This window comes from Penicillium bovifimosum, assembly GCF_028826915.1.
Source record: "Penicillium bovifimosum strain IBT 22155 chromosome Unknown utg000002l_segment0_segment0, whole genome shotgun sequence".
In the NCBI taxonomy this organism is placed as follows: domain Eukaryota; kingdom Fungi; phylum Ascomycota; class Eurotiomycetes; order Eurotiales; family Aspergillaceae; genus Penicillium; species Penicillium bovifimosum.
Window position 1 is genome coordinate 2,960,444 of NW_026622711.1, and position 27,986 is coordinate 2,988,429.

General features: G+C 50.6%; 9 protein-coding genes across 9 annotated transcripts; 3 read left to right on the forward strand and 6 right to left on the reverse strand.

Moving 5' to 3' along the window:
• Positions 1–17: 17 nt before the first annotated feature.
• On the forward strand, positions 18–3,989 carry N7515_002308 (serine/threonine-protein kinase; the record flags this gene model as incomplete). Its single annotated transcript, XM_056663052.1, has 5 exons — positions 18–604; positions 657–1,385; positions 1,445–3,309; positions 3,359–3,697; positions 3,754–3,989. 5 exons carry the CDS (start codon positions 18–20, stop codon positions 3,987–3,989), a joined length of 3,756 nt encoding a protein of 1,251 aa, XP_056525165.1.
• A 2,253-nt stretch (positions 3,990–6,242) lies between these two features.
• Positions 6,243–7,701, reverse strand: N7515_002309 (Zn(II)2Cys6 transcription factor domain-containing protein; the record flags this gene model as incomplete). Its single annotated transcript, XM_056663053.1, has 4 exons — positions 6,243–6,722; positions 6,786–7,124; positions 7,185–7,511; positions 7,591–7,701. The coding sequence occupies 4 exons, from the start codon at positions 7,699–7,701 to the stop codon at positions 6,243–6,245; spliced, it is 1,257 nt and encodes a 418-aa protein (XP_056525166.1).
• A 5,629-nt stretch (positions 7,702–13,330) lies between these two features.
• N7515_002310 (DUF2461 domain-containing protein) lies at positions 13,331–15,647 on the reverse strand (the record flags this gene model as incomplete). The annotated part of the gene is made up of 7 exons (XM_056663054.1): positions 13,331–13,522; positions 14,241–14,443; positions 14,544–14,614; positions 14,663–14,682; positions 14,803–14,856; positions 14,918–15,033; positions 15,086–15,647. 7 exons carry the CDS (start codon positions 15,645–15,647, stop codon positions 13,331–13,333), a joined length of 1,218 nt encoding a protein of 405 aa, XP_056525167.1.
• Positions 15,648–16,582: 935 nt separating this feature from the next.
• Positions 16,583–18,592, reverse strand: N7515_002311 (uncharacterized protein; the record flags this gene model as incomplete). Its single annotated transcript, XM_056663055.1, has 5 exons — positions 16,583–17,365; positions 17,430–17,741; positions 17,818–17,880; positions 17,940–18,356; positions 18,431–18,592. 5 exons carry the CDS (start codon positions 18,590–18,592, stop codon positions 16,583–16,585), a joined length of 1,737 nt encoding a protein of 578 aa, XP_056525168.1.
• An 883-nt stretch (positions 18,593–19,475) lies between these two features.
• N7515_002312 (actin-related protein 2/3 complex subunit 4 family protein) lies at positions 19,476–20,314 on the reverse strand (the record flags this gene model as incomplete). Its single annotated transcript, XM_056663056.1, has 7 exons — positions 19,476–19,484; positions 19,537–19,581; positions 19,636–19,942; positions 20,003–20,053; positions 20,110–20,175; positions 20,232–20,260; positions 20,312–20,314. 7 exons carry the CDS (start codon positions 20,312–20,314, stop codon positions 19,476–19,478), a joined length of 510 nt encoding a protein of 169 aa, XP_056525169.1.
• A 338-nt stretch (positions 20,315–20,652) lies between these two features.
• On the forward strand, positions 20,653–22,493 carry N7515_002313 (ubiquitin-specific protease UBP6; the record flags this gene model as incomplete). Its single annotated transcript, XM_056663057.1, has 3 exons — positions 20,653–20,668; positions 20,727–22,376; positions 22,432–22,493. 3 exons carry the CDS (start codon positions 20,653–20,655, stop codon positions 22,491–22,493), a joined length of 1,728 nt encoding a protein of 575 aa, XP_056525170.1.
• Positions 22,494–23,200: 707 nt separating this feature from the next.
• Positions 23,201–24,327, reverse strand: N7515_002314 (uncharacterized protein; the record flags this gene model as incomplete). Its single annotated transcript, XM_056663058.1, has 4 exons — positions 23,201–23,561; positions 23,635–23,885; positions 24,033–24,134; positions 24,217–24,327. The coding sequence occupies 4 exons, from the start codon at positions 24,325–24,327 to the stop codon at positions 23,201–23,203; spliced, it is 825 nt and encodes a 274-aa protein (XP_056525171.1).
• Positions 24,328–24,606: 279 nt separating this feature from the next.
• Positions 24,607–24,924, reverse strand: N7515_002315 (uncharacterized protein; the record flags this gene model as incomplete). Its single annotated transcript, XM_056663059.1, has 1 exon — positions 24,607–24,924. The coding sequence occupies one exon, from the start codon at positions 24,922–24,924 to the stop codon at positions 24,607–24,609; it is 318 nt and encodes a 105-aa protein (XP_056525172.1).
• A 1,468-nt stretch (positions 24,925–26,392) lies between these two features.
• On the forward strand, positions 26,393–27,309 carry N7515_002316 (PaaI family thioesterase; the record flags this gene model as incomplete). Its single annotated transcript, XM_056663060.1, has 2 exons — positions 26,393–26,812; positions 26,932–27,309. The coding sequence occupies 2 exons, from the start codon at positions 26,393–26,395 to the stop codon at positions 27,307–27,309; spliced, it is 798 nt and encodes a 265-aa protein (XP_056525173.1).
• Positions 27,310–27,986: the final 677 nt, after the last annotated feature.

Below are 27,986 nucleotides of genomic sequence, written 5' to 3' on the forward strand. Positions count from 1 at the left end.
GCAAGTCTAACGCCAACATGGATCAGATAATGACCGACGTCAGCGACTCCCAGCGGAGGCGCCAGCCTTTGGGAGACGCGTCAGGTCGGATGAACAAGTCTATGTCATCGAATGTTGGGACTCCACGCCTATTAATCGACGAGTCCGAGCCAGTCAAGACTCCTGACCGTATGTCTTTTATGACTCCGCAAAGGAATAAGGAGAATGAGCGCCTTTCCGTGGCCACCGACATGCAGCCCGATTCAGCTAGGAACTCGATCATGTCAGCGGCATCTCTGTTATCAAGCCGGGGCAAACGGAAGACACACGTGGGACCATGGCAATTGGGACGGACACTGGGAAAGGGTGCGACAGGCCGGGTTCGACTGGCGAAGCATGCGGTCACTGGAAACACCGCCGCCATCAAGATCGTGTCCAAGAAGTCAGCTGCGATGGTGCAGAGTGAAAGCATTGCCGCAATGGACCGTAACGTTGCGAATTTTGCTCCCAACACGGGGGCTCGACAAATGCCCTGTGGAATTGAACGCGAGGTTGTTATCATGAAGTTGATTGAGCACCCTAATGTGATCAGTCTTTATGATGTTTGGGAGAACCGCGGGGAATTGTGCGTTTCAACCATATCCCCCCAAAGAAGAGACAACTAACAGATTTGCTAGGTATCTTGTACTTGAGTACGTTGAGGGCGGAGAATTGTTTGACTATGTTTCTCAGAAAGGACCACTGCCTGAAGAAGAGGCCGTCAGATTGTTCCGACAGATCATTGCGGCTCTTGGCTATTGTCATCGTTTCAATATCTGCCATCGTGATCTGAAGCCAGAGAACATCTTGCTTGACAAGAATCATAACGTCAAGCTCGCTGATTTCGGAATGGCCGCTCTTCAGCCGGCAGGCCACTGGTTGAATACATCCTGTGGCAGTCCTCATTACGCAGCGCCGGAGATCATTTACGGTCGAAAGTATCGCGGCGACAGAGCCGACATGTGGAGTTGTGGAATCATCCTTTATGCCCTCTTGACAGGTTACCTGCCGTTTGATGGCGGAGATCTTGCCACGACCCTGCGGCTCGTGAAAAGAGGAGAATATACCATTCCATCGGAACTAAGCGATGAGGCAGCTGATCTGATTCAGCGTATCCTCCAAAAGCGGCCAGAAGATCGAATTTCGATGCAGAACATTTGGTTGCATCCGTTGTTCACCAAATATGAAAAGCTTCACAACGCCATGATAGACCACTATGTCGGGCCTCCTCCGCCCTTGTCGGTGAATGATTGTGGACAAACTCTTTCTTCTCAACAGGATATTGATATGGACATATTGCGAAACCTGCAGACTTTGTGGCATGATGTGAAGCCCCAAGAACTTATTCAACGGCTCCTTTGCATTGAGTAAGTACCGATATCTCTCACATTGGAAATGAGTTTCATCATGCTAACATGGTACCAAGACCAACACACGAGAGGATGTTTTACAACGCCTTAGCCAAGTTCCGGGATGAACAGCTAGAAAACTACCAAGGACAGCCACTTGAATACTCAGCCAGTGACTACCACCACATCTCCCGAACCGGTGATAGAGTTCGCCGTGGACGCAGTCAGACCGGTCAGGGTAATTCCAAGCGTCGCGCTCAGTGCCCATCTCCGAAGGAGTTCCCTCGTCGCCACAGCTCCTTCAGAGGGCCAATGTCATCCGGCACCATGGAGAGCTATGACCCCTACCGATCACCAAAGCACCTTGACACTGCCCCAGAATCAAAGTATGCCCAGATCACCATTCACCGAGAGCTGGTCGAACAGACACCGGTTAATGCATCCTCGCCAAGGGTACACCCTCCGCCTTCAATTGCAGAGGAGCAGGAACCCGACGAATCAAATGGCGCAGAGGGCTCTCCGTTCACTGTACTCCAAAAGCGCAAGCACGGTCCAAGCTCTATGAAGTCTTCCCAGTCTTCCAAGATGCCTCATTCCAGCTCGCGGGCTCCTGGGCTGTCGATACACTCGATGAGCTATCGTCGAAATGTCTCCTTCCGTCACGCCCGCAACCGCTCCCAAGGATCTACAACAGCCAAGCCGAAGAAGAGGAAGATTGCGACGCCAAATCAACGAAATGATCTCAAACGTTCACCTAGCGTCTGCAGCCTGCAGCTCATGGCAGAGGGTGCCTATCTTCCGGACATGCCGAGCAGCCCACCGCTACCAGCACAGCCAATGATGGTCCGACCTAACCCTCCCAAGGTTAAGAGCATGCACCAAGTCCGGAAAGTCCGCGAATCAGACTACACTTGGAAGGAGGACACTCGCAAAGTCTCCCACGAACTCAGCCAGATTTGTGAGGAGGCTTTCAATGGGAGTTCTGCCACAACCATCCGCACTGCCAGTGCTGGATCTGGATATGACACACCGGCAACTCCAGTATCAATCGCAAGCCCCCAACAAGCTCAAAATGATAAACCGATTACACTGCCCGATACGCCCAACCGCGGGTATAATATTAAGGCGCTTGCCGAGACCCGTCGCAAGCTCATTGAGCATAGCCAGGGCCGAACTGATGACATTCCTGCCTATCTCGCAGGTGTCATTGGCCATCTCGATCGCTTGATTGCAGAAGACGAGCTCCAGAACCCTCGGAGGACCGTGGACATGGCAACGTTCCAAGACCCATTTGTCACTGCTCCCAAGGAGACCCTCCCTGTCATAAATGAGGATCATGCAAGCCCTGTGCGCGCTCCCAGTGATCTCAGCCCTAAACGTCAGCAAGTACGCTCTCTTGCCTCATCTCAAGGTGGCGATGCAAAGGCAACGATTCGAATGGTCCCGCACAGCTCATTCCGCTCTATGGAGGAGGTTAAGCCTCTGACCATTCGGAAGAAGAATCACGCCAAAAGCGCGACCTCAGATGACCATGATTATACGATGAGCGGCTCTTTGACCAGCGATCGGAATTTGTCTACCACCTCTCGATGCGGCGGCCAGTCTGTTGCTCTGCCACCCATTCAAGAAATTCCTCTGTCCCCCGAGAAGAGCCCTACTCGGGGTCCCGAGAACAAGAAGTGGTCATGGTTCAGACATCGCCATCAAGGCTCTGATACTCCACCTAGTCTTCCGCCAAAAGATACCCATCCTATCATCCCTAGTGGAGCCACCATTGTGCACAAGCCCATCACTCTCCCGCCGGCTTCGCCCACTCGAGCCGTAGACCCGAATACAGAGCGGGTCCCCACCCGGAAGACATCCATGGATCGCTTTGGAGGTGCCTTTTTGAAGAGACTCATGCCCAAGAAGTCGAACAAGAACTTGCAGGAGGAGGCCACTCGTAAGGACAGCCAAAGCAACTTGAAAATGATATTCTAACCAATTCACAGATACCGAGAAAGAGAGAGAGCTTGAAACTACGCCCACGAAGGGTAATCCCCATCCTTTCCTCATGTGCAAGGGTCCTGCAAGCACGGAAAGTTCCAGCGAATGTGAAGATCCGCGACCCCTATTCCGCAACACTCGCCGCTCAATTGCCAACCACAACTGGTTTGCCCGTGTCTTCCAGATCAAGCCCGCAACCCAGGTCATTGCCCTGAACACTTCCAAGGTCAAGGGACGCAAGGAGCTCTACAAGCTCCTTCGCGAGTGGCGCGATTTCGGGATGGAAGATGTATACCTTGACAAGACCAACAGCGTCGTCCATGGTCGTGTCGGCGAAGCAAACTGTAAGTCCATCTAACCCCCGTCGCTCAAAATTGAACTATGCTAACAACGATCCCAGTCCTTCATCTCCGAGAAGTTGAATTCACCGCTGAATTCTACACAGTCCTTGAGCATGGCCGGCAGGCAAACCTCAGCTTGGTCCGCTTTAAACAAGAGCGCGGCGCGGCTTCATCCTTCACCAAGGTCGTCGAGACAGTGCAGAGCACACTAGCAAAGCGTGGTATGGTTGTCGAGGACGCAACGCGGGCAAAGAAGATGTCGCGTGTTCTCGACTCAATCCCCAATCACAAATAAATCTTCCTCACGACCCCCATCCAATCCCTCGTTCGCTCAAATCTCGCTACGAAGCATCTCTGCCAACTATCGTCTTCAACTACTTTCTCATCCCCACCAGCATTCTGCGTTCCAGCCCTGCAAAAGCTTCGTTCTTTGCATCTCTGTCCTTTTCATCCCATCATCGAGCAAAGTTTCTGAGTCAAAGTCTCACAACCTTCCCGTTTTCTATCACTTCACCCATTTCTATCTAACTCACTTTCCTTCATTTGTTAATTATGCGGTCATCTCAGGCTCTCAGCATGTGTGTTTGTTCGTACTTAACTCGTGCTTACAATTGATACGTTCCTTTCCAGTTATTGTTCTTCTCTTGACTTCACATTCTCGTCGTTCAACGTGCCATAATGCTTAATTGCGGCCCCGGGGGCAGTCGGATACCTTTTTCTCGGCTACTCTTCGTTTTTACTCTTGAAGCAGCAGGACGGAAGCTTTAGAAGGAGGTGTTTGTAGCTAAGTCATGCACTTGAAATTCCAAATTCATATCATCATATCCATTATCCTTATTCGTATTACCCGGCTCAAAGTTACCTCTAGCTATTCTGTTCTCGTGTCAAGCCTTGCCATTCGCCCTGCAATGCTCACTGTCCGAATTAGGGCTAGTCACGTGAACCACGCCCTTCCGTGCACACGGCTGATCCACATAACTAATGTAAAGGTAAATGTAAGTGCTCTAAGACACATTACGACACATGTTACGGTAGATCCTGAGCGGGACCGTGCATCGTGCATGAAATGTACGATGCAACTAAGAATGCAATAACTCGCACTCCAACATGCAGCTAAGAATCTGGCCCCTTTCGGGAAGCGCGGTAGGGAACTGAAGCCAAAACAGCCGCTATGCACTCCTCATTTCTGCCGACACTATACCCCCCTTCCAGTTTACCCCCAACTTTTACGAAGCAAAGAATATGTCAGAAGCGGGAAGTAAGGGAACCAGGAACCGGGAAGATCGGAACAACGAAGCTAAGGAAAAAGCCTGAGCTCAGAACCAGATGAGATCAGATCCGATCAGCGATGATCCATACCGATGGAATCTGATCTGAGCTAGAAAGTGGGGCTGGGAAGGTTACTCAGTCGAAAAGCGGGTAGAATTTTTGATGAGAAAGCGCTCAGAGATACAAGATCCCAACGGGAGGTGTAATAGCATGCGGGTGATTGAATAGCAGAAAAGCGTGATCAGACAGCCTCCGGATATAAGTATAAGCAGACATTTGATAGCGGAAAGACAGGCAATAGTAAAGAAAAAACCAGCAAGAACAGACGATAAGTAGACATAACCGATCCCCGTCTTTTAGTCGCATGAGCGAGAAACACACGGCCACACCTCCATCCCTGAGAATGTAGAAAGAGTAGCAAAGAGACGAATGCCTTCCCGGTAATGTAATATAGAGCGTAAAAAAAAGGACTAGAGCCGACAACGGTGCAAGAACGCGATGATAAAGATATAACGAATTGCAAAAACAGATAGCCTCCCGAAATTCAAATAACAATGCAGACGATTTCTGCTTTGCTCCGTATTGGATATGGAGAAAACAGTCAGGTAGTGTGTTGCCACATGAAGTGCAGAATGGGATCATGTCAAGACTCCCATGATATGCGGCTCAAACCGATGGAAGTCGGGATAGCAATCGCAGACTGAAAACCATGCCGAGACACTCTCTGGACAACCCAATAGGTTTGCCATTAATCATGTATCGCAGTCGATCAAGATCGAAAACAGAAAACGTAAGAAAAACAGATTTAGTAATAAAAATTCGTATGGCCGATAAATCAGAGCCCATGCAGCCTGAGAGTCTTGGTACCGAATTCAAATTCAAGATCGTGCTCATGAAACTCGTGGGTTCGCATTTTGTAGCATCGTAAACAGATCGGATAGTAACGAACTTGTCGCGTTCATCGTCCAAGCTAGCTCGCCGCCATAATTCGGAATGTGACGTCCAAACTCCCCTTGCAGCCCCTGAAAGCGAACCCGAGGTTCCATCCGAGGTTCCATCGATTCGAGTTTCTTCGGAGTCGGGTCCGACAATCGTCCGCCGGATCCGACGAGACCGCAATTCTTCCTTCGAAATTCCAGCACTCAACACATGGCTCTCGGACCGTATGGCCAGCACACGGCCCATTCCGGATCTATCGTCTGCCTCATCACCCTTGCATCGCACTTTCCCGCTTTTCGTAGTTCCCCACTAGGAGCTCGAATGGTGACATAAGAGGGCGCTATTGCGGGCCGCGACGATTCAGCGCATTGAGCATGTCGCTATCGGTGCTGGACCGGCCATGAGAATCGCCAGGGTTCAGCATATCGCGCACATTCAATCCGCCTCGTTGCGAGCCACCGGGGGTGGAGGTCGGGGGCGGTGTCACACCCCCTGGCTGAGGGGTCCCGCTGGGGTTGATTGGAACGCTACCCGGCTGAACTGAAACTGGGGGCACGCTTCCCTGGTGCGGAGTCAAAGGCGCCTGGTGGGACTGCATGGGAGGAAACGGTGAGCCGTGAGGCGAGGAGGAGGGGCGTGCATCGTAGTTATAGGCTGATGGCGGCGAGGTGCGTCGATCGTGGATAGGCGGAGGGGGATATGCGTAAGGGCTCGACGTAGTGTGAGTCTGGTATCCAGGAGCAGAGCCAGCGGGCGTCACGGGCGCCAGATTGGTTGGATCAGGGTACTCGAATCCCGAGCTCGAACCTCGACGGTTTGTCTGCGCATCAAAACATCAGCTCAGTCCTCTTATCCAATTTACAGGAGGGGATGGCTGCCTTACCGGATCAGGCATGGTTGACGCAAGGGGCGGCGGGGCACCGTCCATGGGGGGTCGTCCGTTCTGATAGTACATCCCTTGAGGCGGCGGCAGGGTAGCCTCTGAGCCCTGCGGCTGCTGCTGAGGCGGCAGAGGCTGTCCATGGGCACCGTAGAGGACAGGTGGTGCGCCGCGGCCCCCTGGTTGCCCGTTCTGTCCAGGTCGAAGATGAGGGTAGGCGGTGTGTGCAGGCACAAAGGCTTGCGTTTGCGAGGAGACTGGGGTAAACATGCAGTCTTGGTTGAATCGAACGCAGTTGCTGCATCGTCCATCTGCGGACGTCTCGAAACCCGAGCAACGAATCTAGAAAAAGATGAAAAATCAGCGCGTGATAGCTGTCGGGTGGGGCAATCCCTCCCGTACCTTTCGGCGCCGACAGTACCGACAGGCAATGGCCGTTCGCTGTCGCGGAGCTGCTGCTTGGTAATGTCCTTGGCCTGCGGGAATGCCGTAGCCATCCGCGCGATAAGGACCCGGAGGCGGGGGTAGACGGTAAGGATCTTGAGCTCCGTGGATGGCGTTCATGGCTGGTGGATGGGGGTATCTTGGGTCCGGATACTGCGCCGGGGGATATTGTGATGGGGGATACTGAGGAGGAGGGGGATACTGAGGTGCCCCGTACTGCGCTGGGGGAGGATATTGGTAGGCACGGTCCTGGTCAGGTGGTGGAGGGTAAGAAGAAGGCGGATACTATAGGATTATCAGTAACCGAAGTCACTGCGAAATCACAGCCCGGAGCGCGATAGATTGGCTTGTTAACAGCACATACTGGGTAAGAAGACTGCTCCTCCGGATACTGGGGACCTCTGGTATCGCGAGGATCCTGGCGATTTGGATCACCCTGACGGTTAGGGTCGTGGTCGTTGGGATTGCCCGACATTTGTGTTGTTTTGAAGGGGGGAAGTAAGACGAGATGAGTCAAGGGTGCAGGGGTGTGACGTCGAGTTATTGAAAAGGGGAGGTCGAATCACACGGACAAAGTGAGCATAGCGCGGTCACGCAGGAGAAGGGATGGCAGATGCAGAAAAGATCCCAAGCAGAAGATCAGAAAAGGAAATAAGAAATAAGAAAATAAGGGAAAGGAAAAAAAGAAAAAAAAAAGGAAAAGGACAAGAGCCTCGGCGATTATGACGTGAGCAAGTATAAAGGAATTGAAACCCCACGACAAGATAAGCAGAGAAGAGAAGAAGAAGAAGAAGCTCAGATCGGAATGGACAGAGAAATAAAGGAAAATAAAAGGAAAGGAATAATCTGATTGGAAAAGCACAGGGGAATTTTTAGAGAACGGGGTGGAGCCCCGGGCAGTGCGGGCTAAAGCGGCGCCAGTGACCCATAGACATGGAGGGGGGATTTACTGTACAGTGTATACGATTGTATTAAACGGTCATTTGCTCTGCCAGATGGGATCATCGTGAGGGTATCAATTGATACCTCGCTCAGAATGACCTTACCTGACACTGTAAATTGCTTTCAGCTCTTCAGGTGAAACGTGGAACGGAAGGCAGTGAACCATGGATTTCGAATTAGAGTACCAGATTTCGGTCGCTCTGCAAAGCCAATAACGGAGACGGCTATTCTTTTCTTTTCCTTTTCATTTCAACTAGCCAGTAGTGCCCGAGTGACTTTGCACGTTTCGCCACTCTGTGATAGAATGAGCTACAGGACAGCAAAGGTTCTACAAACACCGTATACAGCATTGGCAACACCGTACATTCACGATTATCGCGACAATTAAATTGACATCATCAGTAATGTGGCAGGTGACCTCTTTTTTGCATGGGTTAATCCATGCACGTATGTTAGATCGACAGCAATTCCTCCGAGTGACCCTTGCTGCGTAACCGTCGTGGACGAACGACCGCCTCGGACCGTAGTCGCACAACCGCAACCGGCCCCGCGGAACCAGGATCATTTTCCATGGCGATGGGCTCGGGTCGGGTCGACACATTCCCACGCATATCGGGGTTGGTATGTATCTTGTTATCATTTTTATGATTCCTTGGAATTTTTCATTCACAATGATTTCATAGAACACATTATTACACTTTCTCTTACTGCGTACATTCAAGGTTTTCGAGTTCTGGCCAGCACTACCTAGTCCATCAAAGTACATGAAACTACTGCATGTACATCGTACTAAGAAAGAAAAAAATCGAGCGGTGAAAGTGTGGCGATCAGACATCAGCTGAAGGAGTGGGGTTCGGCCGGATCATTCGCCACACTTTCGATACGGATGGGGCTTCCAGAGAAAGACAATAGTCGGATACGGAAGTCTGGCGCAAAGTCAAAGGATGAAGTAAAAATATGACAATCAGCGAACCAGGCTTGGTAGGAAAGAAGGGAGAAGCATAAACGAGAGGGGTGGAGTGCCCTAAGTTCCCGGGGCTGTAGCACTGGATCCGGAAAGCCCATCATAAACCAAGGTAACCTGCATTAGCGCTGCGCTGACAGGGCGGGTTCCTTGTCAAAGAGCCACAACCACGTTGTACGGGGGGCCCATTAGCGTGCGCCCGTCACCGCCAATCCCTGACGATTTCAGCTCGAACCATCTGCGATAATACAAAGAGAACGTGAAGTTGAAAAATGAGATGGATAATGGTAGATGGTCATGATATTCATAGGTGCTGGCGGAGAAGCCATGCCGACACGACCATGGATTGGGCACTATGTGTATAATGTCATGGGTAATACGTAATACGAGTACTAATATTGCGCAGATTTAAATCAATCAAGTTTCGGGGTACTTGTCCCACGGGCCGCTCCGGCCTTCCCGCCGATCTATGCATGTGTGCCATCTGGCAAAAATACCTCGGTCTTTACCGTACAGTATCTCTGTGTGTTTCGAGTGACACTGTGCTATTTGAATCGCCGAGAAAAATTGAGGTGGGTTTCATGCACTTCAAGTCAAGTGCAACATTTGTAGAAGGTCACTTACTCAAAGAGGTAAATAGTGTTAGGGATGACAATGCCGTTTGCGTCCAAGTGTGTACGCGCTACTGGTAGTTCAGAGTGAAAAATGGAGCCCAATCTAAATACACTCCTTCTCAGGCCACGTTTTTTGAACCCAATCGACTGCATTGCCGTCCGCATCTTTCCGTTCCCCACTTCATGGCCAATTCAGTTTAATGTCCTTCTACAATAAGGCAGGAGGCACTCTAGCGTGCTCTCCGGAGAACCCCAGGATCCACCCGATCCAAAGCTGCTGGCCACTCGATGCTGTTTGCCCTAAGGACGCGCTAGTTCGTCCTCAAAACTAGGCCTTTCGACAGGGACTGAGCGCTCCTCGTTGAAAATGCAGCCCCAACGCTAGAGGACCCAGTGTCCCAGTCTGACCGGTGTTTGATTTTCTTATTTTTTATTTTTGGCGAGCTGCGACGTTTTATTTCGGTTGTTTTTTTTGGTTTTTTTTGTTCTATCTCTTTTTCTTCATATGAATTTTGCTCCTTTGTGGAAGGCCGTTAAAGGCCGTTTTAATGATTTTCCCCCCGATTTTTATTAGCCACACAAACCCCTCCTTCTCAAGGTTACCCACACGGGAGCGCGTCTAGCAGCAAGGATGGGGACGGGTCGGGCACTAATAGGCGCAGCCCGCATGCACTTTCAGTCACGGGAACACCTCTAAGCCAATGTGGGAATGAGTACGAATTCACGAGGCTAAGGTCTGTGTGCTAGGAATCTGACGTGGCGAGAGTTTTCTGCACCGAGCCAGAACGAGGCAGTGCTTTCAGAGTCGGTGTACAGAAATTCGATGCAGGTCGTGTGATGAGGGATGCCTGATGACTACCTGATCGTGGAAATGAAAGTATGTATGCAATGTAAGAAGATCGGCAAGTCTCTGTTATGATGTAGTCGAGTCTTTGAACTTTCATGTCTTGGGTTCTTTGACTTGACCAGGGTCTTTCTTATGTGATTCGCTAGCGGTGGTACGTGATTGGTGTTGCCCTCCCCTCCATCACCTGTTTATACCTCGTCACACAAGTAAGACCAGGACGATGCTGCATGATCAAACTTGTCAACTCTATTCGAGCGCCATTCGGAAGACAAAGCGAGCCGATCGCACCTGGCTTTTTTTGGATGCTGCTCGCTAAGTGGTTTCTCGGCATCGTGCCTGAAGCTAGTGACTTGGACACATTAACTACCGTGCGGCTTAACCGATCCGATTTCGCTCTTTGCTTTTTCGAGTACCTTTTCCTTATTGTGGCTTGCTTTTAACTTCGCGCATTTAAAACTGTCTAACTAGATAGCTTTCGGTTAGATCGGATTGTGAGTTGTGATCTGCATACAGATGCACCTAGGGTATCGGTATCACCAACCTAACTCAACTGCGGGTGCCTCGTGAAAACGACCGAAGCTTTGAACGTTTTGAAGGGTGATCCCTGCACATCTGGGCGTCTGCATTGATCCCTGAGATGGAGCTGATTGGCTGTTTCAGTCGACAAACATCATGCTTGTCGATGCCTCGTGGCTGAACAAACAAGACAAATTCGGGGACATGTGATTAGTTCTGCCCTCAGCGTCGGGGGTGCTTGGCTATAGGCTTGGCTATAGAGCAGATGAAATATAGTTCAAGAATTCAGAATTGAGGTCGTGGGTTCAAATCTCAGCCTCCAGTCTTCGATCTGTGTGATTCTATCGGTAATACTTTGGGTGATAACAATAACCGCTTCGATGAGTACCGGGAAGGCAGCCCGGCATAGACCTAGAGGGAGAGTTGGTTACCACTCTCTCGGCCTTGGGCGCACAACTTCTATTATCATATAGTTTTCTGGATTTTGAATGTGATATTCAGCGCCTTGCCTGAGACGACCACATCCGAAATCTGGGTCGAATAGGCAGTCAACAGAAATGTGTATAGCTTGACTAACTCAGACTAAGAAATAAGGAGCATGATAGTTACCTACCCAGTCTCTTTACAACTAGGTATCAAACTCATAGAATGCGGGCTTCTGTCCATTTTCATACCAACCCAAGTACCTATGCTGTACTGACAAACCTTGCAGGGCTGAGAATTCTATAACTAAGACATGTTCTAAGCCTATTCCAAACGTCAATTGATAACAGCATACGTCGACCCAGAATCCGCCTAGTATCCAGAGAGACTAGCTACTGCCTGGAGGGCTACGAAGAACCAACAGTACAACCTCAGAAAGCAACGACGTGTCCACAGGTCTCGGAATCCAGTTCCCAACTGCAACAGTATGCAAGAATGATAATCTCTGTAAAACCAACCAGGTCATCTAATCGTTGACGAAATACTGTCTAGTTACAACACGTAAAACACAAAGGATCAATTACTTGGCCATCGTGTGTAGCCAAAATTGACATGAACATGACGTTAGGCAAGAATACAAGGAAGACCAAACCAACGGCTGCAACAGATAGAAAAACATGACATTACCACCCAGTCAAATAAACGGAGTCCATGCCAGACCAGGAAGGTGCTCACCTCAATGAGCAGATTTGGTACGGCGGAGTTAACTGCCCGGCTCCCGATCCACATTGGCTAGTCCCAAGGTTAGCCTAGCGGGCCATGCCCGACAACGGGCCGAACGCGGGCGCTTGCGGTGACAATATCATGCGCGTCACTGAATGCTTCACTAAATGATAGTCTAGGTTCTAGTTACTTGGCTATGTACAGGGTTTTTGCCGGGAATGCATGGGGCATTGCAACATCGCAACGAGGATAAGATGTAATCTGCATTGCACTCGAAAAGGCTCAACTGCCATTGGGTGCTGGAAAACGTGTAAAAGGCTTCCGGGGATATGGACTCTTTGAAACTGTATGTGTGCCCCGATTGAGGGGAAACGGGCGGGCAGTCGTCATGTCTCGACTTGGAGGTCTGCCGACGCAGTGTGCAGCAAGGCGGCAGTGGCAGTGCTTGCAGCGCAGCAACTAGAGGTGACATGAGTTGCAGAGTAAATGGTTGTTAGTTGTTACGCCCTGCGCCAACGTTAGGTCCGCAGTAGCAATCCAGGGAACGCGGCGGGGCCTGACGAAAGAAGCCGTGTGCAGGAGGCGTTGAAGGTGGGGGAGTTCGGTTTCAGGTCGAGGGTTTCAAGACAAAAGACCCGAGCCTTTAGAAAGCGTATGAGGTGAAATGAAAAATAAAATGGGTAATTCGACAGGTAACAAACACACAAGACACGTGCCGAACTTGGAAACAGGGCCAAATGGTAAACCGGAATACACTTGATCTACCCTCTCTCCTCCCCCCTCCCGTCAATTGCCAATAGATGCGGGTGGCTTGCTCCAATCATGTCACTGATCGGGCATCACCACGCTGTTGAGATATGTCACCTGTTAGAAGGAGCGAGAAGCGGTCAGCAGTCAGCAATACAAGTAGAAAAACATGCAGGTTATTGTTTCCCGAGCCTCGACAAAGCCACGGGAAAAAATTAAACCAAAAATCATCTACGTGACAGGCGTGTAGGCACCCGAGCGCTGATTTGGCGGTGGATAAAGGGGAGCAACGGCCAAAGTGGCTAGCTCAGAAGGGAAAGCAGGCTAGTCAAGAGGGGGCAAAATCGGCGGGAAATAGGTTGGGAAAATTGAGGCTTACGAAAGGCTCCATGACCCCAACCAAAGCAGCGATCCTCTCCTGGGCATCGTCGCCAGTGAGTTCTTCGTCAGAAATCGGCTTCCCAATAGTAAAACTGCGTAGTCGAAGCAATTTGATGTTCTTATTGTCCGCGTCGTAACCCTAGAAGAAGTGCGTGTGTGTGTTAGCGGTAAGATCCCCTGGATCAGACGTGGAGCCTGGCGCCGATGTGAACCATGGAACCAAACTCGACGGCGTGATAGCAAATCCCCTTGCAGCAAGTGAGAATCCTCCATTGAGGGCAGCCAGTTTGGTTTCTTGGATCCCATAGCATGGCCTCGGGAGCGAAAATTGGCCCAAAATGCGGATTCTGGCATTTCCCGTAACCCCGTGCGCTCGTTCCAAGGTTGTCTTCCGCATATCTTGTCCATACGGAATTTGATGGTGCGTCGCACTTGGAGGTCTGCAGTTCTCTTGGTCTGTCATGTGCTGGACCTTCTGAAGTCCTAGCGATGTGAGGCTGGGAGGCTTCAGCCACCGAGGCGCCCATCAACCCGACCAAAGCTGTCCCTTCATCAACTTGAGGAAACTGGTCTCTAGGAGCTCATTAGGCCATTGGCTATCAGACCTCGGGAATGCTACTTGTTGATAAAGATGGAATTGGTTTCCATTCCCAAGTCCGACCCCGGTCGGACGATGGACGCCACATCGATGACGGACCGCACCCCTGCCTCCCAAGATCCTCACGGCCCGGCCCAAAAACAGCTGACAATGCAACCGAAGTACAAGGAACACCACGAGGGAAGGAGTGGGTGTCTGTATCTATGGACAACAGACTCCAATGGGGTAAGGGGGTAATAGACAACAGGAAGCTTCGTACCTTGGGTTTCGTCTTGAGAGCCGACTCCCTGTTATGATGTGTAAAAGCGTCCACAACCGCATCATCGTCATCGGCCGCACCATTCAGGAACAAACGACGCATTTCCGGCGCCCTCAGAACCTCTTTCAAGCCAGCCGAGTTCGCATCGATCTCCTCTCGAAGCAGTGCAAGCGGCGCCGCCTCGGGATTCCAAAGTCCACATCCTAAACACAGCCAGATGTTAGCCCTGATGGATGGGCCCAGTACAAGAGAAGGCAGCACAGCAGGACGAGAGCGAGGCCTAGAAGCCAGGGGATAACCTACCCACGAAACAAGAGCCTGGCTGGAAGTGGACATAATATGCCGCATATGGCCCCTTCTTACCAGTCCGAGACCTGTACCTTGTTCAGTGATATGTTTCTCCATCGAGTCTCGGTACTAACCAGGCAGCAGAGAAGTGTGTCTGTACATGCATGTTAGGACAGCTAATGAGCACCAGAATACCACAAGCGCACCCGCCCCATAAGCGTACACACGACTATGCGACAGGCACACATTCGGGCTAGAAGGAATCAGGTCATACCTTGTACGGGAGTGGGTTCTTGCTGAAGCGGATATCTCTGTGGACGCGAAATACCTGGGGTAAAACATGCGTCAGCGGCGGCCACGGATAGAGGTAAACATGTCTGCAAGCCTACCAAGTCCTTGACGGGAAGTTCGGGGACGGTAGCGTCGATCTCCGTGATCTTCGGCGTGAGGGACTCGATGAACGTCTCGAAATCCTTTTTTGCCGCGCGGTAATCAGGATCATGCGCTGCGCAGCTCAGCCAGCCATTCAATAACCGCGGTACATGTGCCTTGCCTACCTTTCATCCATTGGCGGTCATTGTTATCCGCCAGATCAATCAAAAACAACCGGGTGTTGGGGTGCAGCGTCTCATCCTCGTACGGAGTGCTCCCCGCGGCTCGGGCCTTGGGTTTGGCGATGATTACCTCCTGTCCCGGCTCAAGGCCCACTCTGACACCCTCGCGCCAAAGCTCTTTGCCCTTCATAGAGTCGCTTTCGTTGCTGATGCTTTGCCGCTGCTTTCCTTTTGTGACGGGTTTCTTCTTCCTGTCCTCATCGCTGTCGGAGGGGTCTTCCGGCTCCTCTTCGTCGGCAGAAGACTCATGTTTTGCTTCCTCGTATACCGAGTCATCGGAATCCCCGGTGTCATCAGGCTCCGAACTAGGCTCGTCAGAGTCTTCTGTCGCGAAGTACTTGCTCTTGCTGCTTGTCGACTTTGCCTGGCGGAGGGTCAAGTCGGCGTCGGACTTAACTCGTTTGACCTCCGGTTCGGCGGCGGACAGCCTAGCTGAAGCGCGTCGCTTTGACGCCACAGGCGCCTCAGGCGACGCGGCTTCAGGCCGGGATGATCGTCGTGGCATACTTAGATAGTCGTGTAACGGTGTAAATGACAGCAGGCTTGTTTTCTCCCTTCTATTTTGCTGAGCTTCTCTAAAAATTTCGGTGTGTTTTTACCATATCCCAAGAATTGGGCAGGAACAAGGTAGCGAAGCAGCCAAAATAGCCCACAAAAACGTCGATCTGAGGAAGTGGTAAACAACTGCAAATAACTTGAGGGGACCCGCGTGCCTTTAAAACCGGCTGTAATAATCGACTCCGCTTTTTGTCCCTTACTTTTTTCCTTTTTGCCCCCAATCTTGGAAGTCGCTTTCCGTCTCTTTACTCATCTTTTTCGATTTGAGATCGAGACAATTGGTTCGAAATCATGAAGGGATGTGGAAGCCATATTTCAGCTGTTTAGTTCAGACAATACCCCCCTGCGGTATTGACCCGTATCTGAAGAGATTGATCGGTAACTATGAACCGACATCAGACTGATTTGCGATCTGGAGAGATTCGTCAACTGGATGCATCGAATGAAAGAGGTGAGGTTGATATAGAGCATCAGGCTTACCGACGCCGATGTCCTACGCGATCTACTACCTATGCATGTTACCGCATAGCTACTGAATCTAGATGAGAGATAACGCCGTTCAAGGAAGTCTACTGAGAGCGGAGAAACGAAAAAGAGAGAAAAGCAAGTTAGCAAAATGCTAAGTAAGAGAAGAGTGATCAGCAAATGAATCTCGAGTGGATCTTGCAACCCAGCAAAGCCCAAGATGCTATGACCTCTCAGTGAGGCAAGCGATAAAGTAAGCTAATGGATGCCTCCGTACACCCGCGCAGTTGAAGCCAAAGGAGAACAAAAAGTAGAAACCAGAAAGACACCACTCACCGCCCGTTAGCATGCTATCAGCTTAACACCGCTCGACCGAGTTGTATTAACTAAGGTTGCCGGGCCCTTTCATTCACTCGATTAAGGCTCTGCCTCTTCCAGCAGTCCAAACATATTACTGATGCAATCGGAGCGGGAACGCTTGCTAGGCCAGGTCCTCGGAGGGAGCGGAGCCGGAGCGAAAGGGTCCGACGATGAGCGCAGTTTATAGTCCGTGGTCGAATGCGGTACGTAGTAGCCCGGACGAGGTTGTTCCTGAGAATGCGGCATGCGCCAGTTGCCCTGCATCCCGTGATCACGAGCCGTGCGGGTGACACTGACAGTTCGAGCGTGAGGTGCACGGTAGCGCTCGGCTGCCACGGGAGGCGAACGCGTTGGGGTTACCGGGAGTTCGTTAGTAATATCACCTTGGGAGCCAACACGAGTGGTACCACTCGGCACATTGGTATCCTGCCCAGGTATGTAGAAGCGACTGGTAAATTCGTCAATAGTCGCCAGGTTCGAGGTCTGCTGGAAAGCAGGGCTAGGATCCACAGAGATGTTTTGGGTCACTGAGATTGTTCGCTCGCTGTCTGGAGCGGAGACCTCGCTGGGGTTCGGCGAGGAGTATGGCGCAGTGCCAATTGTCGAAGCACTAGACGTCCTTCTACGAAGGTGCTGAAATCCAGTGATGATGAACTTGCGCAGGACGGCGGCTTCGTAGATGATGGCGTCCTTGAATACCATTTGACGGGCTGCATCTCCCTGCCAATCAAACCAGAACCTTCCAAAGATTCGTTCAAGCCGAGGATCATGATGCTCGTTGACCAAGCCCTCAGCCTCGGTGCGCAAAACGGAGCCCCTGTTCATGAGGAAGGCATAGAACTATATTGAGTTCGCAACATGTTAGTAATCAGACAGACAAGGTTAAATAACCCACATTCCGTACCTGCATCGTCGCAATAGTGTGACCTGGGAGATAGGTCATTGTATCGTATGGGAAATACAGACACCAGTCATGATCCAAGGACATGATTGCTTGCTGGTCCTCCGAATACCACGCAAAGCAATACTTCATGCGCGGGTTAAAACCCGGGCACTCGATTCCTGCCTGAACCAACTCAGTAAGAAGGCGAGAGTCAAGGCCAATCGTCCGATTCCTTTTTATGCTGGCAACCAGTATCCTGATCAACTTGCAAAGGGTGAGGAACAACGCGTTACGGTGGTGCACGGTGTAAAGATGAGTTGCGCGCCATGGGAACTATGACATAACGCCAAATGTATAAGTAAGATTTCAAAGCAAACGAGTACCGAATGGCAATGTCCTGTCTACTTACCTTCCAGATGGTGGTGATGAACGATTCGTAGCAGCGCTGGGGCACCTTGCAGGCGAATACGCTCTGTATTGTGTTAATCAATCATGTCCATGAAAGGGAAGAGAAAGAAAGGTAAGACATACCCTATGTGGCTGCTCGGCATGACGAGTAAGGCAAAACAATTCCTCGTCGGTGAGGAAGCCATTGAACCCGGTAGACCACTCATAGTTATTTTCCAGCTGAACAGGACTTCCAGTCTCCCACGAAATGCATTTGGCCAAAGGGAAGATGGCTTTCAGCAATTTGGCTGGGCTGCTCATTTCAATATCAACATGGCGGCTACCCATTCGTGGGGCACTGCCAGAATCATAGGCACGGCTGAGCCGATCGACCGTTTCCTTGGCCTGTCTCTCCGTCGAGAACTCCACATAGCAGTCCATGGTCTTCCCAGTGGATCGTTCCATGAGTATATGGACCGGGCATCCATGAGAAGATGGGAGTATTCTAGCGCTACGTCCAAGGAACGAAGTAACCTCATGCCGAGTCAAGGTGTATGGAATCTGAGTATTTTATCATTAGACACCAATACTGAATCATGCAGCAGTCAAGCTGGATGATGCAGCCAGCGACTTACGTTGGAAATGACCAAAACGCCCATGCGAGAAGGTATCTGCGTATCTGTGGTGCTGCCGAATGGAATAGAACTTGGGTGAAGCAAATCCTCAATGGAAGAGCTCTGTAGGAGAGCATACTCCCCCTCGCTGGAGTTGACAGCTGCGTTGAATGGCCACGCCATGGTGAAACTGTCACTTGTAGGATTAGATTGCGAGTTAAAGTGGACTTAGTTGGGGATTGATTGCTAGACGTTGAGGGTGAATGAGAGGGTAAATCGAAGAAGATATCGAAGAAGAAGGCATACAAATCGTATGAACGGAGAAGAGAAGAAGAAGGGAAGATGAGTAGGAGTGGAATAATAAATAGTCGAGGGAACAGAACCTGAGAGTAGAAGGTAGTGTTGGCCTAAGGGAAGTCACAATGGACAATTGGACAATTGTTAGGAATAATCGTCCCACTAGAAGTTGCCGAATCAAAATCAATAGGCATTTTGCTGCCTTGTAATGGCATTCAGGACAGCCACAATTGAATAACATCAATAGAAGACCGAAGCCTGACTTTGAATCATGTCCACAGAGTCGAACTGCCGTTCACATCAAGAAGCCCCGTGACAACGCAATGAGAGAGCTCAGTCACGGCTCACCTACTCTCGACCCATCCTTGATATTCAGCTTCTGGACTCGCCATATTGGATCAAATATCAGTATGAGAAGCTGCCTTAGAATCCCAGATAGTGGTGCGTGGAACAACAGGTGGAATATTGGAGGTCTCGACTCTCGAGCCACTCGTCCATCCAGAGAAGAGACTTCTATGCATGCCAGTACATATATAGTCTCTCCGTAGGACAGAGGGATAGGTCTGCCTCTGACCCTGTCTAGTTGCGTGTTATCCATTAGACTACTGCATAAGTGAGAACCTTGGAAAATGCGCACCAAAGGACAAAAGTCAATAGCTATAAGATTCTTTTGATCAAAGCAAACCTATGCTATCTGTACAGGAGTAGGAGGTGAGGAACACAGGGCGCCATTCATTATTCAGAATCAAGGAGAAGAACGCTAGGCAATTTAATCGAACTGAGTGACTGTTAGCATATAGTCGGAGTACATGGACTCAATGGAACCATACCGGTGTGAGGAAAGACTCGGCAACAAATCGAGCACGAGCGTTCAGCTAGCAATATATCAGTAAATCAGCCACGATCAAGTAAGATGTATGCACACATACGAAGAGCTTCATTTCTGAGATCTCCTTGTCCACCTCCTCCATGAACTCGATCACGAAATCGATGAGCTTGTGAGTAAGCATTTTCTCCGTGTGGAAGTTCGTAATGAGGAAACTGATATCATAACCCTCCACTGGCTTCCTGCGCAAGATGAAGAATGATTCAGCTCGTTGGGTAAGGAACCGGGTGAATTTGTGGACAAGAATGTGTTCAATCTCATCCGCCTGCTTGATCCTGATGCTTAGGCGAACAGAATTGTAGCTCGGCTCAATCAGGACCTTTTCATTTTCGTTCCTGCTGATGTGCAGCCTTGAAGCGTCTCAATAAGTTTGTCCAATGCGAGTATAGGGAAGTGACCGTTAGACGTACGGGTTGAGTAAGATCTCGGGCGAGGAATTCGCCTCGACCTCGGGGCAATTACTGGTACGCCATGTTAGTGTCTTCCACGTCACGGATCCACAGAGCGTGTAACATACTGCCGTTCAGATGTCTGGGAAGCGAAGTTGGAGATAGTAAGAGCCGCGGTTAGAGAGGACCGGACACTGTTTAAAGTGTAAGCAAGCTTGCCGCCGAACAATCGATAGATGTCTGTGCTCACGCCTGGAGGTAAGGCCGGAGAGATTGACTCTGATAATCAATTAGTTGAGTGTCGAACTGGCCGATTGGAGCTGTACCTACCATGATGAGGGGTGTTTATCGTGGCAACACGGATGCGATAGTCTTGAGAAATGATATGGCCAGGTTCTGCCTAGGGATGATTTGAATGAGATCGCACTTTGAAAAGCCTTTGACCACCAACAGTCAATGCGAAAGGCAGTTCTCCTGATAACAGGTTGTCCAAGGCAGAAGAGGAGTCGATGTCGGGGCGGGCGGTGATGATAGTGGTTGGGCGGTGAGAAGGCGTCCCCACGCCCACGCTTCCTCATCCCGCTAGCTGTTCATCATTCGCCTCAGCATTCGGAAGCTTCTTCAAGCTCTTCATCCTTCTCGCATTATCCATCGGCACAACTCCTTGAAACATGGCAGCTATACCGAGTATGTGTGAATGAATCGGCAGTCTTGTTATGCATATGCAACTACTAACAAATACAAGTCATTGTCAAACACGCCGGCAAGCGCCACGAAGTCGAGCTCGATCCTACATCGAACGGCGAAACACTCAAATACCAACTCTTTTCCTTGACCGGTGTAGAACCCGATCGCCAAAAAGTATTGGTGAAAGGTGGTCAGCTTAAAGATGATACACCTCTTTCCTCGCTTAATGCCAAACCCGGGCAGATGTTTATGATGATGGGCACACCGTCGGGAGGACCAGGCTCCGCTGATCTAGGTCGGCCAAAGGAGGCCGTCAAATTCTTAGAAGACATGACCGAGGCTGAGGTGGCCCAACAGGCGGGTGCTACTCCTGCGGGCTTGCAGAACCTGGGGAACACATGCTATCTCAACTCCACCCTACAGACTCTGCGCAGTCTCCCGGAGCTTCAACAAGAGCTCCTGCAGTACCGGCCGAGCGGTGGGGCTGGGCAGTCCAGTCTATCAGACCTCAGTAGCTTTGGTATTGGTGGGCTCGGAGGCTCCCGGGATTTGGCTGCTTCTCTACGAGACTTGTTCAAGCAAATGTCTGAGACTCAGGAGGGTATCCCACCGCTGATGTTTCTCAACGCCCTCCGAGCGGTGTTCCCTCAATTCGCCCAACGCGACCGGAATGGGCAAGGATACGCTCAACAGGATGCCGAAGAGGCTTTCTCTCAGATCATCAACCAGCTACGGACCAAGTTGACTATCACCGAGGGAGAGGGAGATTCTGCTACGACTACTTCATTTGTGGACAAATATCTTGCTGGTCAATTTGAGTCTGTCACCGAGTGCCAGGACCCTGCCGCCAAGGAGCTCGGCGAGGAACCCACCCAAAGTTCCGATGTTTTCTACAAGCTTGATTGCCACATTGGAAAAGAAACCAATCACCTGCACGATGGAATTATGGCTGGCCTGGAAGAGGAAATCGAGAAGAATTCCCCTCTTTTAGACCGCAATTCCGTGTACAAAAAGCGGTCACGCATTGCACGACTGCCAAAGTACCTCACGGTGCATTTTGTCCGTTTCTTTTGGAAGCGCGAGACCAAAAAGAAGGCCAAGATCATGCGCAAAGTCACATTCCCTGCCGAGTTGGATGTGGTGGAATTCTGCACCGATGATCTCCGGAAGGAGCTTGTCCCTATTCGCGACAAGGTTCGCGAGATCCGCAAGGAGGAATTGGACGTCGAACGTGCCCAAAAGCGCCAACGAGTTGCCGAAGAACGAGCAGAGCGCCAGAGTAAAGAGACCAATCTAGGCGAAAGCGTGGAGCCAATGCCGAAGAAGAAGATTGCCGAGGAGACCAAATCTAAAGATAAGGAGGGCGATACCCAGATGGAGGAAACTTTCAAGACCGATGCCGAGTATGAAGCAGAGAGATTGGAATCGATCCGTGTTGCTAAGAAGGAACTCCAAGAACTCATCAACCAAAGAGGCGCTGGAGACAGTGGTACCAACCAGTCTGGTTTATATGAGCTTCGCGCGGTGATTACCCACCAGGGTGCTAGTGCCGACAGCGGTCACTACACGGCATATGTGAAGAAGCAGGAGAAAGACGATGCTCAAGCCGGTAGCAAGCGCCGTGGGGCGGACGATAAGTGGTGGTGGTTCAACGATGACATGGTCACCGAGGTGGAGGCACAGAAGATCGAAACTCTTTCTGGAGGTGGTAAGTGGACTACTATGACAATCTTCTTCACAACGATCACTAACGGGATTTTTAGGCGAGTCACACTCTGCTCTCATCTGCCTCTACCGCGCAATTGATCTGCCTAAGTGCGAGTAAGTGAGTCGGCTTCCATAGTCGATGACAGAGGTGACTGCAAGCATCCGTTCAAATGTGAACTAGTTGCATTGTTAGCAGTATTTTATTTCGGTGGCACTAAAGCCACCAAGGTCTAGATGAATAGAAACGACGAACATGGTTGATGCTCTTCTCCGCGCCCTTCTTCATCGGGGGATACTTCGTTCTCGGGTCTGACAGATAAGGAGAAGCAGTCTTACAGGTATACTTATTAGTGTGGTCAGTAAATGGTGATGTGGTCTAATTTGACCATAGTATAACATACGAGACCCAACCCCGGGCCTGCGGCCGAGGGATAAATCACCCAAGTAACATGGACGTGAACTACCTGCCCGGAAGTGTTGACTAAAGGTGAACAGGAGATGAGTACGTACAGCACCGGATGATCTCTCTCTTTTGTCAAAGTGATAATTTAGTCTCTGCACCCACCCTTGCTGTTTCTATCAAGCGACTAAGATGGATGTGAAGCCGTTCTTTTCTTTCCTTGCTCTTGCACAGACCAGGAATATGGTGAATTCGTAGGAGACAGACGATGTACGAGTACTATGAGGCACTTTTGTCACAATCTAGGTAGGTTGGACATGAGAGTCTTTTCTCTTAGTTTGATGTGCGAGAGGGGGTTAGAATATAGTAGTGAATTCGAACGAGAATTGTAATTGGAGCAAGGCTGCAAGAATAGAGGAGTAGGTCTATGTACATTCGTCCGTACACCAGGCAGCGATCCTCCCGGTATGTACGGAAATGTTAAAACAGTAAGAGACCCCGGACTCATCTTTGTCCTTCTCGTTGCCAGTCTGATGCTTCGGATCCACATCCGCTTTCTCGCCAGCAACTTTGAGCATGAATCGCACGAGAACCCGCAGGGTGCAGCTTGCATCATTACCCGCATTGTGCAGGTCAGAAGTCGGCAGGTTCATGTTTCGAAGCATTGTTTCAAGACCTGGTTTGTTCTTGATCCCGTGCTCTACACAGTACAGCTGTGCCACATCCACGACCTCACGAATGACGGACGACGTACTATCCAGGGTGTCGAGTTCAATGAAAACTTGGCTGTTGTGTTTCTTCAGGATTTTAAATCATTATGAAGGTATCCCGTGCTCTACACAGTAGGTTGAATCTTCACCGGGCGAGCGATGTTTCGCTGGCCGTCGCGAAATATTTGTTTGCTGGATCGAAGGTGATACCTTTAACGTGACTTTGGTGGATCGCTATCGTCTTCAGCTTTTCGAATGAGTGGCCAGACTGCACCCAAGTGGCATAAGGCGGACACCCAAATATATCAGAAGACCCTTGAGCTTCGTCGGTCTTGATCTTGCGCCCGATGAAGTAGGAGTACAGCTCGGTTTGTGAGATAAGGAAGTTGAGCTTGCGCTTCTGGCGACAATGAAAACTTGGCTGTTGTGTTCCTTCAGGATTTTTAAATCGTTATGAAGGTATCCCGTGCTCTACACAGTAGGTCGAATCTTCACTGGGCGAGCGATGTTCCTGCAGCTGATAGTTCTCATTCGCCAGGATCCTTACTTGGTCTTTGAGGGGATCGGTGCTCTTGTTCTCTTCCTCCAGCTTGCGGATATAGGTTTCCTTGCGCTGGCGGAGAATTGGTGCCTCGCTTGCAACCTCAGGCTGAGGCCGCAGCCATCATCACGAGCCACACCCAGGTTATAGGCCATAAGGCCATTGCACCCCGAGGAAGAATTCACTGCACCCCCCAAGTCACGTTTTTCACGTGAAAGGTGGGAACAGTGTGATGTGGTGGGGCCCTGGGGGCCAAGGCTCGCTGGTCGGTCTGCCAGACTTCCGTTGTCGCAAAGCGCATTCGACAACCCTCACACTGTTTTCCATGAGAGCGCATAGATGGCACTGGCCGCACTGCGCTCATCTACTCGACGGCGGACCAGCGGTGGTCATCGGACGTCCTAGAGAGCAAAAGAAGTAAGTGATGGGATCACATAAGTGGATTGACATCCTTGTCGGACGACACTTACTGCACAGAAGCTTGTTCCAGTCCTTGATGGTCTTTCCCACCGAGCCCCAATTGGTGGGTTGCTGCGAGTCCCGATTGGAGGGCTGCTCGAGGTGATGGCCGAGATGATGGCTAAGCCATCGATGCGACCGTGAATCGACGGTGCTCATCAGCAGGATGCTGGATCTCAATGGCACCCAACCCACTGCCAGAGTTGGACGGAGAAGAGATCAGCGAATTTGTTGAATGCAGTGGGATCATTGTCCATTGGAGATGGTTTGAGATGCCACTTGCATTAGCCGTAAGCACACGTTTGGTATCCTGTCGGGGCCGAGGGTTCTGATCAGCGGCCGTTGGGTTTTCTTGTACAGGAGAAGTTTGTGTGGGTGGGCTTTGCGCTGGAGGGGTTGTCAAGCTAATCGGTGCTGCGGGTTGATGACTTGAAGCCATAGTATGCTGCCTATCTTCGAGGCTGCGAACAACTGTTCTTGAGGTTGAGGGTGTACAGGTAATCAGCTCCACGGGTGTATTCAGATTCACACATGCGGCATCCAACTGGAGCTCCGTCCCTCGTGGATCAACGGAGAAGCCTCCTCGATCTCTGCGTCGTCTGCAGTCGTCTGTATCAACTCGTCATGGAGATGGTCTGCACACTCCGGGTGATACATGAGAGAAGAAAGGGGATGGGGGATCCTTACCAAGAGAGACGAGGGGTACTTGACCCCTCGAGGCAGCGAGGCAGCCGAGGGAAGGACGCTTGGGGCCCTTGATTTTATGCTGGGAGGTCATGAGGCGCCTCATCAACCGATTCCGCTCATCAGATCAATGAAGATGCTCGTTGTGACAGGTTTATTGATTGGTTTGGGGATGAAGGTTGGTGGGATCGATTGAGAAAGGGAAAGATGAAGTGAGAGGAGCACTTAATATAGGTGCCATCCTTGGACGACTAAGCGATTGCTCTTAGGTAGACCCGCCGGGGATATGAACAGATCATTTAAGGCGAGCGCATTGGAGGGTTGTTTCACATTCTGCTTTCGTGAGGCTGTGTTGCGGCTCACACTTCACGACGACATCATGCCCCTTGGTCTTCACATCTTGAACAAGGGCCTACCGAGCTAGGTAGGTGGATAACTCACCCGCTTCATTTCCTCAATCGGTCGGTCTTCTCTCATTTTTACTCCGTTATATCTACCTAAATGACACATGGGATTATGGAGTGTCCTGGGTTGACTGGTGGGATTGCTAGTCGATCAGACCAACTACAAGAGCCATGGAATGGTTTCAGTCAACCATCAGTTATGACAAAGTGAAATGTGTCCCCATGATTCGTGGGGTGCACTTCTCATATTCTGCTTTCCCGCGTACTGGTTATAGGTATTGTCAAAACGGAGTCCTCGAATTACGACAGCAATTCAAGCGAAATGCAAACGACAAACGAAGCCAAAACCTGTCATACCAACCTATTTCCCGTCCATCTGCCTTATTTGCGGTCAATCGCTGTTTCAACGGTATATTCGCATTACGCCTGGGCAGCATACTCGGATGTCTTTCCGAACCCTTGGCCGACTCTTCGTTATCACCAGGGAAAACCATACAGTGGGCTTCCTTCAGGAACTATGACGGGATGAAAGCTCTAATTACCACACTCTATTGTCGCCCAGGAACTACTCTGAGCTTAAGCCACTATATCTTGTAATTTGTACTGTGTGGTGCAATGTAGTCCCATCTTTGAGTGTAGATCCATGAACTGTGGAAGTCGCGGTCGCTCCATGCCCCCGGGACGGGGACAGAACTCAGATGTAAACGAATAAACGGCTAATCTCACGTGACCCCGTTCGAGCCTCGGCCTCGGCCAAATCATAGAAAAGCTCTGCTCAATTCAAAGTCCCGAGTTCAGAGCAATGGCAATGTGACGACAATGAACTACCCTCGCAGCATCCTCCAGTCGGCTCTACGCCGGTCTACGACACACACGCAAAGCCTTTGGCGACCAGCGGCCCGGAATATCAGCACCGCGACACAGCCGAATGTCCCACGTCAATCATCGCGGTGGCCGCGCCGTCTAATCTATGCGAGCATCTTTGGGACACTTGGCGTCAGCGCAGGCAAATGGTTGGACAACAAAGTCTCAGTTCCTCCAGCGCCTGGGACCCTCGAGGATCAGATGGAGCTTCAAGGAATCCAACGGGTGTTCGACGTTGGACTGCCTATCGTCCAGGAACTGCGCCGTGACCCGGATTACGTGGAAAAGGAGGTCTATCAAAACTTTGGGGAGGAGCATAAAACCCACCGGTTGACATCAGGCCCCATGGCTGGTAGTAGATCGCTGGGACTACAGGTTGGTCTCTCACTTTCCCTCTTTGGCTCCCGGGGCATACCTATCCTACTTGACTGCCAAGCTCTTGAACTGCTGAACCTTGCGATTCCGATTTATCTAACTTCTATTGTATTCAACAGAGAGTCTTTTGGAATGATAAGGAGAAAAAGATCATTAGCGTGGTCTTCTTGGGGCCCGGCCTCGAAGGCTGGCCAACCATGGTCCACGGAGGCGCAATCGGGACTGTTATCGATGAGAACCTAGGGCGCCTAGCTATTCGGCAGTTCCCTGCTCGAACAGGGGTCACTGCCAATCTCAATCTCGATTACCGCGCCCCGGTATACTCGGGCAATTTCTATACCGTGCATTCCTCCCTGGACCAAGATCGGAGCACGGACACCAAAGCATATGCTAGGTGTGAGGTTCGTGACATGGCAGGTCGTCTATGTGTGGAGGCAACGGGTCTTTTCGTTGTCCCCAAGAAACTCAAGCTAGGCAAGGTTGGGGAATATTTCTGAACCTCGGCATCTAGCTTCGTACTCGCTAGTTAGGTGGCTTGGTATCTACGAAGGCGAGACCTTCTTCTTCAAGCGTGTGACTTATTCGGGGGAGAACTTCGGCGATATAAATCGGGCGTCCAAAGCTTCTTTGTAGCACAAGTCATCTCATTATTTCTTGTGCTTTCTTATACTTTCGGGGCTGCTTCCCGTTATGGTTTTGTACCCCGGAGTGGAGGAAACGTGGTCCACAACGTCCTTCCCCGCATTTTTGATGGGGCCCTAGTTACGGAGTAAGTACTACGTATCTTCTTCCAACAATAAGAGGAGAACCGCCAAGCAGCCTCGGTACTCTGCGCATTTCAAGCATTCTTGTCCCGGCTATCGCCAAGTAGACCCCCCCAAGTCAACAGATTAGCCGGGCAACGACTCCATCATTTCTTGTTTGATTCGCTACACCTCAAAACGAGCTATCCGATATGACACACGAACGGGGGGCAATGCTTGAACTAAGTGGAGTAGGATGATTCTGTCAGCCCAGAGAACAGATATATCTTCGCCGAATTCTTCCTGCAAGAGTGGAATTGCGCATCCATTTCCCAGAATACTACCTATCCACCTTCCAATTTGGATCTGGCGGATTTGAACAGTATCCAATTTCATTTAAGTTCGGTGGGCCAACGTCAATCCCCCAGATT